Below are 16,089 nucleotides of genomic sequence, written 5' to 3'. Positions count from 1 at the left end.
AAAGAAAGAAGAATGTGGTTTCTGCTCACATTCTAATACAACAGCCATCAGTTTCAACCACGCAGGGACACCTTGGCTGTCTCACTGGGTGAGCACGGTGTGGACAGCTAAGCCGCTAAGCATTTTTCAAGACACAAACACCTTATGATACCTGGCCTGAAATGTCAACTGTACTGAGGTGCAGAAACACCAACACAATCTCATAAACCAACCAGAGCTTAAAGAGACCTAAGAACAAATAATCTGAGCCTCACTGATTTAAACAAATAAAAATGACATTCATAAAAACTGAACAACTTAATACCATATCATGAAGACACTGATTCTACCTCACAGGAGTGAATACATTCAATTTTTATAAAACTGACAATGTAACCAAACATTTATGCAAGTGTAAAGAGCAAGAGAAGAGGGCAACACACTTGTCTGTAAGATCTCTGTGATGTGGCACTGGTACCAAGATAAACTGATCCACATGTGTATGTATGGTCACCTTATTTATGACAACGTGACACATTATCAGCGCAGTCTTTTACACACACAAAATGTATAATCATATCAAAAGGTGACATGGTATGTAAAAATCAGTTCTGGCCAAACAATAAAGCTGCTAAGACAGTTTCTCAACCGACTGCTAATGGCATTGGCTAGATGACTCCCCCATGTGTTGCAGGTGCTTAGCATTTGGTAGACTAGCTACTGGGTGGCATCCCTAGCCCAGTGCAAGGGATGCCAAAGAACTCTAGCCATTCAGCTGCGAAAATAAAAAATGTCTCCAAGCACTGCCAAGTCAGAGGTGTGGGACTAAAGACAGAGAACTGCGTGCAGTTGAGAACCACATCCTCACAACAGAAAAAAACAAACACAGAGCACAAGAAGCCAGGCTAGAAAGCAGAGCAAAGACCACCCGGACTACACTAAGGTTAAGGCCTCTGTTTCACAAAGGACGGCGACACAATGAGAGCAGACCATGGCTCTGTTTTTGTAGGAAATGGACGAGCAGTTCAATCTAGAAGTAAGCTTATGAAAGGGGCAGAAGACGAGCAGTTCAATCTAGAAGTAAGCTTATGAAAGGGGCAGAAGACGAGCAGTTCAATCTAGAAGTAAGCTTATGAAAGGGGCAGAAGACGAGCAGTTCAATCTAGAAGTAAGCTTATGAAAGGGGCAGAAGACGAGCAGTTCAATCTAGAAGTAAGCTTATGAAAGGGGCAGAAGACTGACGAAGAAAAGGGAAGATTAATTGCAACTAAAGCAGAAGCAAAGGGGCTGGAGGAACTGCTCAACAGTTCCACACACACAGGGCTCCTGCTGAGCCCGAGTTTAGTTCCCAGTACCCACACAGGACAGCTCACAACTGTCTATTAACTAACTCCAACTCCAAGGGATCCAATCACCTCTTCTGGTTTCCCTGGGTACTTACTTGTACAGTATACACATGCACACACACATACACACAATTTTTTTAAAATACACACACAATAGGAAGGTTTCATAAAAAGAGAATAGCTAATTGAGCAAGTAATATACTCAGGCAGGGTGCCCAGTCAGGAGACAAGACCTCCAGGAGAACCAGAATTAAAGAGGTCAGCAGACCAAGCAGTGGCTAGGAAACAGGAACCACTACAGGCAGCTGGCGAGGGCACACTTGGAAACAATTCTGGTGTTAGCTTCTAACTCCAGCCGAAACACACCAGCAAAACAGCATCAGTTAGTCCCAAAGTCCTGTAGTAAAAGACAAACCAGTATACTAACTCCAGGTGACGCTGCTACACCTGACAAACCCACAGACCTCCCCCACGCACTGTTGATGAAAGGATCCTGGGATAGGAGAGTGCGACTCTACGCCCAGGAACGCTGTGCGCCAGGCACAAAGAGCTGTCTTCTCCCAAGTACTCTGAAAGAAAGGCCTAGGGACTGGGAGAGGAACAAACGCAGGGTGCTCCGGGCTGTGGTGTCCTGTCCTGTGGACTGTATGTGCTGAACAATACACAACAACACTTTCTTATAGCTATCTATGTCTTTGTTGGGAGTAAAAGTATGTCTGGAAATACAATTCACTTCTCACATTTCAACTACACTTTGTCTAAATACAGAAAATAAAAGATTTTAGAGATCATTACTGGAGCCTTTAATATGCTGTAAGACTTCATCAAGAATATTTAGTTCTCTTTGTTTTCTAAATACACTTACCTTGATCACCTAAAAAATAAGTGTTTCTTAGCTTCATAAAAAAATAAAACGCTCACTTTAAAAAATATTACTAATAAAAAACTGAAATATTTTCTAATATAAAAATTACTAAGGATGAATGGTAAATAGTATCTGAACTAATGGAGGTTTCTTGCAAAAAAAAACCCTGCATACTTCCCTACCCACTTAGATTTTTTATGGAATTTTAGTAAAACCCTATTCTAGAATGCCAGTAATTATCTTATTTAAAAACAAGAACGAAAACAACATCAAGTTTCTCATCATAAGCAGTTTCTTCCCTGAATGTAATCATGTGTAACCATGTACAGCTAACATCACAATCTAAATTCATTTGTAAAGCCATGTAGTGCCACCAAGTGGCAACAATTATTTTTTTCTAAAACACCTCAAGTAATGGAAAGTTAGATTGCAATATTTTATCAAAATGGGGGAATCAATCTTATAATTCTAGTCTAAGTTTAGAAATCAAGCAGTGTCTTCTGTTTCTGAAAAGGTGTGCACGCCTTCTGAGAGCTATAAAGTTACAGCTTGTCTCTCAGCTCCAGTGTCTGCTCTCCTCCCCCAGGCCTGGATGACCCAGCTCACTGAGCCCCTCGCATTTCAGGGTCTCCTTGGTCTGGAATCCTCTACTCTCCTCTCTTCGGCTCTCACTCACACAAATCTAACTATCGTTATCCTTAACTCGTGGAGTCCCTCAGATCAGCTCCAGCCTGGCTGCCCTCCGAGCCTTCTTTGTCACACGTCCATGTATAGCAGTGTCTCTCAGAACGGCCTTCGTCCCACTCATGGCTACTGACCTAACTGTGCTATAAAATCCAAGAAAAGGCTTACCTCAGGAGGACACAAGACAAGCCTGCTGTATTCATTGCACTTTGAGCCATCAAATGATATGTAAGACAGCATAAATGGACACACAAAATGAAGTAGGCTAAGTATAAATAAGCAGTAACAGCCTATGATCGGTCAGGAGTTAAAGTTTTCTTTGCTAATGTCAGATACGCTGAGTGTTTCTAAGAACTCTCTAGCTCCCAGTGTGCACACAAGCTCCAGCTTATCTGATAGTAAGGAAAATAGGATAGGACAGTGCACACAGTACACTCCACACAATGTACAGGATAGGACAGTGCACACAGTACACTCCATGCAATGTACAGGATAGGACAGTGCACACAGTACACTCCACACCATGTACAGGATAGGACAGTGCACACAGTACACTCCATACAATGTACAGGATAGGACAGTGCACACAGTACACTCCACACCATGTACAGGATAGGACAGTGCACACAGTACACTCCACACCATGTACAGGATAGGACAGTGCACACAGTACACTCCACACCATGTACAGGATAGGACAGTGCACACAGTACACTCCACACCATGTACAGGATAGGACAGTGCACACAGTACACTCCATACAATGTACAGGATAGGACAGTGCACACAGTACACTCCATGCAATGTACAGGATAGGACAGTGCACACAGTACACTCCACACCATGTACAGGATAGGACAGTGCACACAGTACACTCCACGCCATGTACAGGATAGGACAGTGCACACAGTACACTCCATACAATGTACAGGATAGGACAGTGCACACAGTACACTCCATACAATGTACAGGATAGGACAGTGCACACAGTACACTCCATACAATGTACAGGATAGGACAGTGCACACAGTACACTCCACACCATGTACAGGATAGGACAGTGCACACAATACACTCCACACAATGTACAGGATAGAACAGTGCACACAATACATTCCATACACACAATACACTCCATACAATGTACAAAGTCAGGACTTTACCCTGACATGCCCTAACCAGACTTTATCAACATGTGATTTACCAAATTCATAAAGCTATATGAAATGGGCTTTACATGTACTCAAAACTTTGAAGGCTATGTAATATAATTTAAAACAGTATAAAATAAAGACAAAAGACTATGTTGAGGCTAAGTTAAAACTATATTAATGGTCTAATTTCTCTTCAGATAAGAATGCTCTCTAATGTAATTCAGTTGGGGGTTGAGTTGTTTAATGTAAGTTATGAGAAACAAGTGGACTTTAGACAATGGTTCTAATATTAACCATTACTATTTCTTGAGAAATAATTTAAATCTTTGTAGTATTCATGTTCTATCGGTAGCCTTATAAAACAATCTTATGACTGTCTCCAGTTCAAATTTTATAATCTTGACAAATAGTGTGTTTTTCTCTTATGTCGGCATCATAAGAATTGAAGAGGCTCAGGATGAACGTGCTGGCTAGGGATGTAGCTCAGTGACCAGAGTACATACTAAGCATCCTCAAAACCCTGAGCCCAATCCCATAACAATGCCTCCAAAAATTATCACAGATGGTATAAAGTGAGGTCATACTAGGACTGCCTCAAATGGATGACACTTCTAAACTCTTTAGTACGCCTCCAGACACGGAGACGCAGACACATAGTTTACTGAGCACAGTGAACCAAAGGTCACAAATCTGACCATGGCATTACAACTGTCATCACATCTAAAGGTTAAACACATATTCATTACAAAAATCTAAGCAACCTCTTTGGCAGACATTTTTAGTAAGCAGTATCTATATCTAATAAACAATCCCGAATAGTTACTTCAGTACATATAATCATTCAGTTACAGAGGAGAATATTTTGAACCATACTTAATCTGTGTCAACCCCAAATTTACATGCTGAAAGCCTGACCTCCAACACCTCGATGAGATAGCTTCCCGAAAAGGCCTTCAACAACTGAAGGACAGGCCCTAATCCGGCTTGAAATATCTCTTTAAGAGCAGATGAGCACACAAAAAGGGATATCAAAGAGTGGGTAAATACAGAAAAGTTCAAAAACAGAGCTGGACAGCGACTATCTTCAAGTCAAGGCAACAAAACCCAGGAAAAACTACACAGCAACAAATGTCTTGATCTCAGAAATGCGAGAAAGCAGATTTCTGCCGCTGAGGTCGCCATGCTTGTGGCGTGTTCTTACAGCAACACAACTGTACAATCACACTTAACATGTTTGCAACCAGACTTTGTATGCATGTTCAATTGTAACGTAAACACATTAGCCATTTCTCTTTTCTCTCCTTTTCCCCGAGGCAGGGCTTCTCTGTGTAGTCCTGGCTGTCCTAAAACTCACAATATAGGCCAGGCTGCCTTGAACATAGATTTCCTTGCCTCTGTTTCCTGAGTGCTGGGATTAAGGACAAGTGCCAACACACCAGGCCCAATACATCAGTGCTTTCCACCCTCGGAAACACCACTAAAGTCACTTCTACCACACTAAATGTCGATATAAACGAGTACCTATTAAAACATATGAACTGATTTGACCAAGGGAAGTGGTGGTCCCTGCCTACAGGTATCCCTACAAACCCAAACAGCATGAAATAGATCCCAACTTGGATAGGCAACCATGTCAATTTCCTTAATCATAAAGAATAGCTTAACTTTTAAATATCTGATATAAAAACCTACGAACATTCTCTTGCCCACAGAACAGAAAACTTAGATCTGGACTCCACACTAAAGGTCATTTCTATGCTGAGACAGCTGGACATCAGTATTACAATCTCCAGGTGTGCTTCAGAGAGAACTTCAGTTCCCCTGCTCAGAGATTAGAGTCTATGCCATTAGGGCCTCAGACAGCCAACTGACCTCCAACTCTTGGGCCTCTCTAGCTTCTGCTCCAGAGTGCTGATACTTAGTCCTTCTCTGAAAAAACATACAATCTAAATCACTCTCAAAATGGTGTGTATGCATACAAGTGTTTTTGTGTAATCTCCCGTAACGGCAGCTCCGACATCTAAAATCTCGGGATGAAGTAATTGTGATTAATGTGAAGGACGCCAGGTAAGGGGTATTTATCAGAAAATGCCTTTTCTTTCTTTCTTTACTTGCTTTTCGAGACAGGGTTTCTCCATGTAGCTCTGGCTGTCCTAGAACTCACTCTGTAGAGCAGGCTTATCCTTGAACTCATAAGAGATCCGCTTGTCTCTGCCTCCTGGAGTGCAGGGATTAAAGGTGTGCACTGGAAAATATCTTACATCCTGGCAAATGTATTTCCCTACCAGTAAAGACCAGAGTAAAAGAGTCTATGGCACAGACTGGCGTCACTGCTAAGGTCAGCTGTGAGCCTCACTCAGGAGACTGAAATGAGTTACCAGCAAAGGCGGGGGCAGCTGATTAAAGTAATCACACATCTTGACCAAATGAAATTAATTGTTGAAATTTAAGGATAGTTTAATATAAAAATTAATGTAGCTCAACATGTCAACTTAAAAAGAGTATAGAAAAACATTTAACAGTCTCCTTCATGACAAACACAATCACCAAACCAGAAATGAAAGAAATCTATGACAAGATTACAGCTAACTTCACACTCAACTGTGACAAAGCCTTTCCTCAAAGACCAGGCACTGAGCAAACACGCCATCTGTCATTCCGGCTTAATAGAAAGCAAAGGAGTAGACGAGGAGCGCAGGAGGGGAGGTGAGGGCAGAAGCAGAATTACGTTTACACGTGATGTGGTCTTCCATGTAGAACACTCTGAAACATACCCAAAACTTGCTAAAATAAAAGAATTTACCAAATCCCTACTACACAAAATCAATACACAAAGACAAGCTGTTTCTATCAGAAACTAACCATGAGCAAACCAAAAAGGAAATGAACACAATTCTACTTCCTGTAGTATCCCAGAGACAAAAACACTGAGGAATAAACTCAACCAGCTCACAAGCTGAAAACTGTACAACAGCACTAAGGAAATTAAAGATGATAATGAAAACAGGGCTGTGAGACCGATTATTAAGAAACTGTATTAGTCAGGGTTCTCTAGAGGAACAGAACTGATAAAGTAAATATATAAATATATGAGATTTTGATTATAGCAGCTCACAAACTGTGGTCCAAATAACGGAACAATGGCTGTCTACCACAGAAGAGGCAAGAATCCAGTCGTTCAGTCCGCAAGGCTCAGTGTCTCAGCTGGTCTCCAGCATACGCTGGAATTCCAAAGTAGACTCCAATGCCAATGAATAAGTGGACTTGCCAGTGCCAGGAGGACCAATTGCAAAGAAAAGGAACCACCTTCTTCCATATCCTGATACAGGCTGCAAGGTGTGACCTAGATTAAAGCAAGCTGACGGCCAAGAACAGCCATCACAGAAGTCAACATTATACAAATAAATCTTCCAATTCAATGCAATTCCCCATCAGAATCCCAATGACACTTTTGTCAGAACAGAGAAACTCACCCTAAAATACATATAAAAATCTCAACAAACACCAAACAACTGAAACAACTTTAAAATGAACAAGGTTAAATATACAAAAACTAAAAATGGGGCTGAGGACTTAGGTCAAGTGGTAGAATGCCTACCTAGCAGGATCAAAGTATATTAACTGGATCAATCCCAATTACTGCATAAACCAAGCATGGTATAACAGGTGAGAGGCAGCAGGACTGATTACAAGTCAAAGTGAACTTCACTACACAGCAAGTTCAAGACTGGCCTACAGGAAAACTGTGACTCCAAAACAGACAGATGTGAAAAACTGTTCAACAACAGAAACAGTGAACAGTGAGGGAACCCTTGCAATGAAAAAATTTTCAAATCATGTATGTGTCAGGAGGTTCATAGCCAGAATATATAAAGAAATTTCAGGACCCAGAAACAACATTCACTCCAATAATCTGTTTATTTAATAAGCAAGGGATCTGACATTTCTCCAACACTAATCCACAAATGTCAAGAAGCACATGGAAGACACTTAACATCCTGATCACCAACCAAGCCTCCACGAGACACAGGCATGGCGGCTCAACACTACAGAGGCCACAACAGAACCTCTTGACACTACAGCAAGACTCCATCTCAAACAAACAAAACTGCACTGAGTCATCACCTCATTACCGTAGTCAGGACAGCTGCTATCAAAAGGTAACAACACATACCACCATACACAGACACAGAAAAGAAGCTTCAGTGAGAAGTTAGAGGCAGCGTCACATGTTGTAGCGGCTACAGAAAACAATGTGGTTGCTTTCAGAACACTGAAACTACATTCACCATGTAACCCAAAATACCCAGAGATAGTCCCAAAGAACAGAAAGTAGGGTACCAAAAGAAATTATAAACCTGGTGTGGAGGTCCTTCTGTCTATGTGTTGCTTTCATTAGTTAATGAATAAAGAAGCTAACTTGGCCTGTGATAGGGCAGAACTTAGGTAGGCGGGGAGAACCGGACTGAAAGCTGATAGAAGGAAGGCAGAGAGAGGACCCATGGACCCACCGCCAGAGATACACGTGTCGAAACTTTGCTGGTAGGCCACGACCTCATGGTGATACACAGATTAATGGAGATGGGTTAAATTAAAATGTAAAAATGCCGTGATTTAATTAATACAGTTTCTGTGTGATTATTTCAGGGCTAGGCAGCCAGGAATGAACAAGCGGCTCTCCCTCCTGCAACATAAACCTATGCTAACTGGAACATACGTCCTCCCATGGAAAAGCTGATAAAATGTGGTACATACACACAACAGTCCTAAAAGGAAGTTTGGCAAAACACCACAATATGGATAAACCTTAAGTACAAAGTAAGAAAACCAGTTATAAATAGGCAAAAACTTAATGATACTATTTAATTAATATCAGTTAAAAAAAAAAGTCACCAGTTCATGTGTATAGAAATCAATAACATAGTTTTCCAAAATAACCCGGGGCATGTGCATAAGCATTTAAATGAGATTAGCAAAAGATTTTACTTGTGTAAGATTCTTGTGGTTTTTGTTGAAACAGGGTCTCACTATGCAGCCCAGGCTGACCTTGAACTCAAAGAGAGATCCACCTGCCTCTGCTTTTCAAGTACTGGTATTAAAGGTCTGCACCACACCACCCATCCCATTTTAAACATTTTATCTCACATCTCTTTTACTGCTATAAGCGTGGTATAACATTTTCTATCTCAAACAAATGTCTACTAAAACAAGGAGTTGTATCAGATGCTTGAGCATATATTAATGTATATTAAGGCACAGCTAGGACCAGGGCTGCATCGCACACGACTATAGTTACATATCCAGTCATCATCCTCCCTGACTCTAACATCTACTACCAAGGATGGACTAAAAATAATTTAACTACAATGATACATTCAGATAACATCAGACAACTGATATTTTAAAACATTTTAAAGATAAATAGTCAAGGAGTAGAGAGGACCACAATCTCAAGACTTACTAGATGTCAAATATTAGCTTTCCTGGTCTTCTCAAAAGAATACTATGAAGAGGTCAGAAGACCTAGGTTCTTGCTTTGCAATTACTCACCTAGCCTTAAGCCAGTCACTTACTATTTCTGAACCTCATGACGATTATCTATACAACTGAAATATCTGAATGAAGACTTTCACCGCATTACTTTTGGTGAGTTCAAAATCAGACTTGTCTAAACAATGTGAAAAAGACAGGAAACAAGTCACACAATGAATTGCTATGCTGCAGCAGTGTGAACACACCTAAGCACGTCTGGTAACCGGGTATAGTGGTGCATGCCAGAACCCAGCACTCGGGCCATTGAGGCACAAAGACCACATCAAGTCTGAGGTCATCCTGACCACACAGTGAGACCTTGTCTCAAAACCACAGAGAAATAAAATACCAATAAATATGGCAACATGAATATCCAGGTAAATGAAATAAGTGAGACAAAAACATTTCTGAAATTCAAATTTTGGTGCAAACCTCCCTCTGCCCATAATTTTACACCTCCAACCAAGGAAAACAGTTCTTTTTTCCAGGACCCCACTCAAAAAAGAAGAAACTGAAAGTGAGGGACATCTAGAAACTGCTAAAGAGAAAATTGAGTCTAAAATCCAAATCAAGGAGTTAGAAATATGCAGACAAGCAGTGTCAACAAGAAGATCACACACTTTGCATCCAGAAGGAAGCACAAGCTAATCAAGGTTATATGTTCAACAGGAGCAACAAAACCCTTGTAGAGAAAAGTACAGCATGAGAGGGGGTCAGTAGCCTACTGAGCTTCCAGCCTTTATCGCAGAAGCTGCAATGAGAGAAGAAACAAGTTGATCCCAGTGGGGAAGAACCTCTTCTTGCTTTGGACTTGCTAACAGGCAGTCTAGTTGCAGGCATAAAACCCCCAGGTGACTGCAACAGCCAACCCAACTAGCCAAATTTCAGATACTAAGGAGGAAAAAAAAACTGTCAAATGTTTTATATTTTTAAAAGAAAGCATTGTGTGTGCAAGTATATATACATGTTTTCTAAACATGTTTTTATATGTATATATATGTTTATAATGCTAAAACAAGAATGCTGATGGCCAGCTGCCTACGCTACAGTGACCACCAACACCCACAGTTCTAGACCACAGAGCTGCAGTCTCCCCATGTTCACCCTCAGGGAAATGTGGGCGCTCCCTTCACCTTGACAGATGTGCCCAATCTTTCTGCTTTTTAAAACTTATTAGCAGCACATCTTTTTAAAGCTTCAGATTAAAGAAATAAATAGTGAAAAAAAATCAAAGAGAATATTTTGTCAATTCCTACAGAACAGATTTAATACCTTTGCATGGAAACAGTAATCAAAATCAATGATATTTGGGGACTGGAGAGATGGCTCTGGTATAGGAGGTCCTTTTGTCTTTGTGTTGCTTTCATTGGTTAATAAAGAAACTGCTTTGGGCCCTTGATAGGGCACAACTTAAGTAGGCAGGGAGACAGAACTGAATGCTGGGAAAAAGAAGGGCGGAGTCAGAGAGAAGTCATGCATCCGCAGCCAGAGTCAGACTCAGAACCTTGCCGGTAAGTCACAACCATATGGCAATACACAGATTAATAGAAATGGGTTAAATTAAGATGTAAGAATTAGCCAATAAGAAGTTAAGAGTTAATGGGCCAAGCAGTGATTTAATTAATACAATTTCTGTGTGGTTATTTTGGGGCCAAGCTAGCCAGGTGGCTGGGACAAACAAGCGCGCCCCTCCCCCCCTACATGGCTCAGTGGTTAAGAGCATTGACTGTTCTACCAGAGGACCTGAACTCAATTCCCAGCATCCACGTAACATCTCACAACTGTCGGTGACCCTGGTTCCGGGGGATCTGACCCTTTCACACCAATGCACATAATAAACAGCAAACAAACATTCACTGAGTGCATGCGTATCTCAAGGGTCACATGAGATAAATGAGACATGGACAACAACGGGAGTGTCTGATGACAACGGCCCCACAGGCTCACATACTTGAAAGCTTGGTCTGTAGTTGGTACAACTGTTTGGGAAGGATCAGGTGTGACCTTGTTGGAGGTGAGTCACTGTGAGGGTAGGCGTTGAGGTTTTAAAAGACCATGCCATTCCCTAGTAGCTCCTTCTCTGTCTCAACATGTGAGCTCTCAGCCACTATTCCAGCAGCATGCCTGCCCTGTCTCACGCCATGCTCCCCACCATGATGGCTGCGGATTAACCTTCTGGAACCGTGTGCTCTAAATTAAATGCTTTCTTTTATAAGTTGCTTTAATCAAGGCGTCACTTCACAGCAAAAGAATCAATCTCACACAGCACCTACTACAAAATGCCAGGCCTGGCTCCAAGTTTATGAGACAATCCATGAAATAATGACTATTTCTGAAAAAAGGGCTGTACCTAGTGGAAAGAATATTGGCAATGTCTCTTAACTGTAGGCAGCCGGGCACAGAGGAGTCATCATGTATGACGCAGAGAGCTTACACTCTCTGAACTGTAGGCAGGCGGGCACAGACGAGTCATCATGTATGACACAGAGAGCTTACACTCTCTGAACTGTAGGCAGGCGGGCACAGACGAGTCATCATGTATGACGCAGAAAGCTTACACTCTCTGAACTGTAGGCAGGCGGGCACAGACGAGTCATCATGTATGACGCAGAGAGCTTACACTCTCTGAACTGTAGGCAGGCGGACACAGGAGTCATCATGTATGACGCAGAGAGCTTACACTCTCTGAACTGTAGGCAGGCGGGCACAGACGAGTCATCATGTATGACGCAGAGAGCTTACACTCTCTGAACTGTAGAAGTAGAGGGTAACAACTGGCAACTGAATGCAAAAGCTTATGAACAGCACACAAACAATGCGTCACATTCATACAGGAGAATATTCCTCAATAATAAAAATAATAAATAATAAAAATAATAAATAATAAATAAATATTCTCATAATATAAAAAAACAAAAACACCAAAATAAAACTTTTTTTAAAAAGGTATAAACTATAATTTTATGTACATGAAGTTCAAAATTAAATTTAAACCAGGTTAATGAAATGTAATGAGGCTTACCTCAGCAGAAAGCTATCACACTGAAAAGAATTAAGGAACTTTTGGGAATAATCTAGAGGAGTGGTTCAATGTCAATTACAATACAGTCATCAATTCTGTACTTTAGGTTCACACACCACTGAAGGTTAATTATAACGTGACAAAAGGAAAGTACATATCTGACTTCTGCAGAATTTTAAATACAACAACCCTGCGACACTACAAACATGCAACCAAAAAGAGGGTTCTAACGCAATGCAGACTTAGTGAGCCACCGAGATACCGATAGGACCTTAAAGTATAGTGTAAGCTGCTTCTGAGTCAAGACAGTCCACAACTTGACAGATGAGCTGTTCTTTTTCACTCTGTATTTTAAGGCCATGTTTACTGATAATGTGTTTTTATCATTTCAAAAGCTTACAACTTAAAAAGCATTCTTTCACACATCAGACACAAAATAACATCAAAATTAAGTTTTTGTTTTTGTTTTTTTTCTTTTTCAAGACAGGGTTTCTCTGTGGTTTTGGAGCCTGTCCTGGAACTAGCTCTTGTAGACCAGGCTGGTCTTGAACTCACAGAGATCCGCCTGCCTCTGCCTCCCAAGTGCTGGGATTAAAGGCGTGCGCCACCACCGCCCGGCAAGTTTTTTAAAAGTCAACCATCTTTAGAAGGCCAGTCAGAATGAAGTACATGAGAAAGCCATCCATGGGGAGGCCCTCAGGAGACAGAATGCTTGCCACGCAAGTCTGGGCTCGGAGGGCAGGCAGCTGACCGGCTGGAAGAACCCTCAGGGAAGGAGGACACCTGCTGTAGCCTCTGGCCTCCACACACATGCACATGTGTGACCAAAACATACAGGCTCTCAACATCACAGTAAGAGAGAAGTCATGGCTTACAAATTCTGTTAAAGGAAATAAAGCAAAAGCCACAGAAGAGAACTATGTTCTCTAGACCACAGAGAAGACAAAGCAGCCAACACATCTTGCACTAACTAGTGAAAGATCAGCAACTGTGCTTAGCGCGACACTAATCTGAGTTTCCAACATGGTCCAACAATATTAGGACAATTCCACAATGTTAGCTTTAGCCTCAATACTAAAGAAAGAAAATTAAGATTGTTTCGTGTTGTAGAATATTAGTTTAAATGTGTTACATTCGTTTATGCACGGAATATTTGTTTAATGACAGAAAGATGTGTTGCATTCTTTAACGTTGCATTTGTCTAACTCTGTAAAGTTGTGTGACTTTGCCTGCCTAAAACACCTGATTGGTCTAATAAAGAGCGGAACGGCCAATATCTAGGCCAAGGATAGGCAGGGCGGTCAGGGAAAGGGAATAAACAGGAGGAGAAATCTGTGAAGAGAAGATCGAGCAGCAAGAAAAAAATGGAGAGGAGAAGGAGAGAGGACGCAGGAGCCAACCTCCCAGCCACACAGCCAGCCACGGAGCTAAGAAGGAAAGAAAGATATACAGAATAAAGGTAAAAAACCAAGAGGCAAAAGGTGGTTAAAGAGAAACAGGGTAAGTTGAATTGCAAAAGCTGACTAGAAAAAAGCCAAGCTAAGGCCAGGCATTCATAAGTAAGAACAAGCCTCCGTGTTTTCATTTGGGAGCTGGGTGGTGGCCTCCAAAGCACCAACTATAACGTCACCATTTTATAGCTACTTCTTTACTCCTACTAACTGGTCAAAACGTTAATACAGCATATTGCAAAATTTTATTAAAACTCGTTAACTCTAGACTTGTAGGCATGTTTTCAAAATATAAACTATTTTTTACTATTCCTACTTTGATATGTGACATTTAATAAAGTGGTCTACTTACCTAAATTTTGGCTTAATAACATCTCGATGCAAGAATAATCTCATCCAAAATTAAATCAATCCTAAAAGAACACATGTAAAAACCATCGTTTAGTTTTGTGATTCATTCAGATAGGACAAACTATGCACAATACACTATTTTAAATTAAAAACTATAAACTTATTTTATTCATAAAACAACATCTAAGTGTTCAACAACTAAGCTAATTAAATGCTCAATAAACTATTAAGTACCTTTCGAGGGGAGCGATAAAATTGTAGGTGGCTGGAGAAATGGTTCAGTGGTTCCAGACACTTGCTGCTCTTACAAGGGACCCAGGCTGGGTTTCCAGCACCAACAGGGCAGCAACAACTGTCTGTGACTCCAGACTTTCTGATGCCCTCTTCTGACCTCTGTGGGCACTGCACACACAGTACACACACATTCAGGAAAAACACTCACACACCTAAAAAAATATTTTAAAGAAATATAATTTGTAGTTTTTAAAATTTTTTATGTAACTTGCTTTCATCAATTTTAATAACAGCAATGTTAATTCTGTCTATAACCCTTCAAGATATGAACATCTGCACTTGGTCAGATCCCTTATATAAAATGGCATGATCTTTGTGTGCAACCTATGTCCATTCTCACATGCAGTCTAGATCACTGTTACAGTGCTGATACAGTGCAAATGCTGTGGACACGCGTGCTACACTGAGAGACTGGCAACAAGACAAAGGCAGATCTGGAGACACCTGCGCAGACACAATTTCCCCCAACAATTTTAACACAGGCTTTAAATATTCATTCATTCATTCATTCCATTCATTCATTCATTCATTCATGTTTTTCGAGACAGAATTTCTCTGAAGCTTTTGGTTCCTGTCCTGGAACTCACTCTGTAGACAAGGCTGGCCTCAAACCCACAGAGATTCACCTGCCTCTGCCTCCCGAGTGCTGGGATTAAAGGCGTGCGCCACCACCGCCTGGTTAGGGCTCTAACTATTTTAATAACAGTGCTTGTTAAATTCATTTATGCAGAACCAGGTATGAGGAGGTTATAGGTCAGGTCCCTGTTTATCTAATAATGTATCCATACCATGTAATAAAGGATACAGTGATAGAATGACATACAACACATCAATGATAAATGGTAACAGCTAACAGAGACGAAGCATAAAGACTATGTTAAGCACCATTAGAGACTTAGGAATCAGTTTAATATATAACACTTTTTATTACTAATTATCCACTAAAAAGAGACTCACCAAAAATCCATTTCTACCAATTCTGAAACTCAGTATCGCCTTACCCAAAATCGATAATATCTTCCCCTACCAAAGGGATCTATTATTTTAATTTATTATTCTCAAGGTGGAAGCACCATACTTACTCCAATTTCCAACCCAGATTATCCCCGCTGTTCCACTTCCAGACCTACCAGCATCTAATCCTGCCTCCACAACTACCCCGTCAGTGACTTCTACCATGGTGGTCATATCCTGGTAGACTGGATTTTAATCCCATCGGCTGTGTCAAATAGGGTTCTACCAGTTATTTCACTGAATTATAAAACCTGTATAATTGTAACTAGTGAGTGCTTTCCGTGTGCGTGTGTATTTTCTGACCTACAGTGTAAACAAATCAGAGACATAAACTCACTTATTTCAGTTGGTTGGCATGGTCTTTGGCTTTTTATTTTTGTGGTTTTTGTTTTGTTTT

The 16,089-nt window shown here is 40.9% G+C and overlaps 1 protein-coding gene across 19 annotated transcripts in view; it reads right to left on the bottom strand.

The window, feature by feature from the left end:
- Positions 1-16,089, bottom strand: part of Znf644 (zinc finger protein 644) — a 71,341-nt gene that overhangs the window by 28,310 nt on the left and 26,942 nt on the right. For 11 of the 19 annotated variants that reach the window (XM_057771987.1, XM_057771985.1, XM_057771992.1 and 8 more), the window contains one exon: positions 14,386-14,446. The exons of 6 other annotated variants lie outside the window; for them this stretch is intronic. In XM_057771987.1, the coding sequence (XP_057627970.1) occupies positions 14,386-14,429 (44 nt within the window). In that variant the 5' untranslated portion in view covers positions 14,430-14,446. Of the gene's footprint in view, positions 1-14,385; positions 14,447-14,618; positions 15,274-16,089 lie in introns of those variants that run through there. 2 more of the 19 variants (XM_057771991.1, XM_057772001.1) reach the window with 1 other exon arrangement.

Source organism: Chionomys nivalis, chromosome 6 (assembly GCF_950005125.1).
Source record: "Chionomys nivalis chromosome 6, mChiNiv1.1, whole genome shotgun sequence".
Taxonomy (NCBI): domain Eukaryota; kingdom Metazoa; phylum Chordata; class Mammalia; order Rodentia; family Cricetidae; genus Chionomys; species Chionomys nivalis.
The sequence above is the reverse complement of the archived record's forward strand: the minus strand, read 5'-3'. Positions and strand labels throughout refer to the sequence as shown.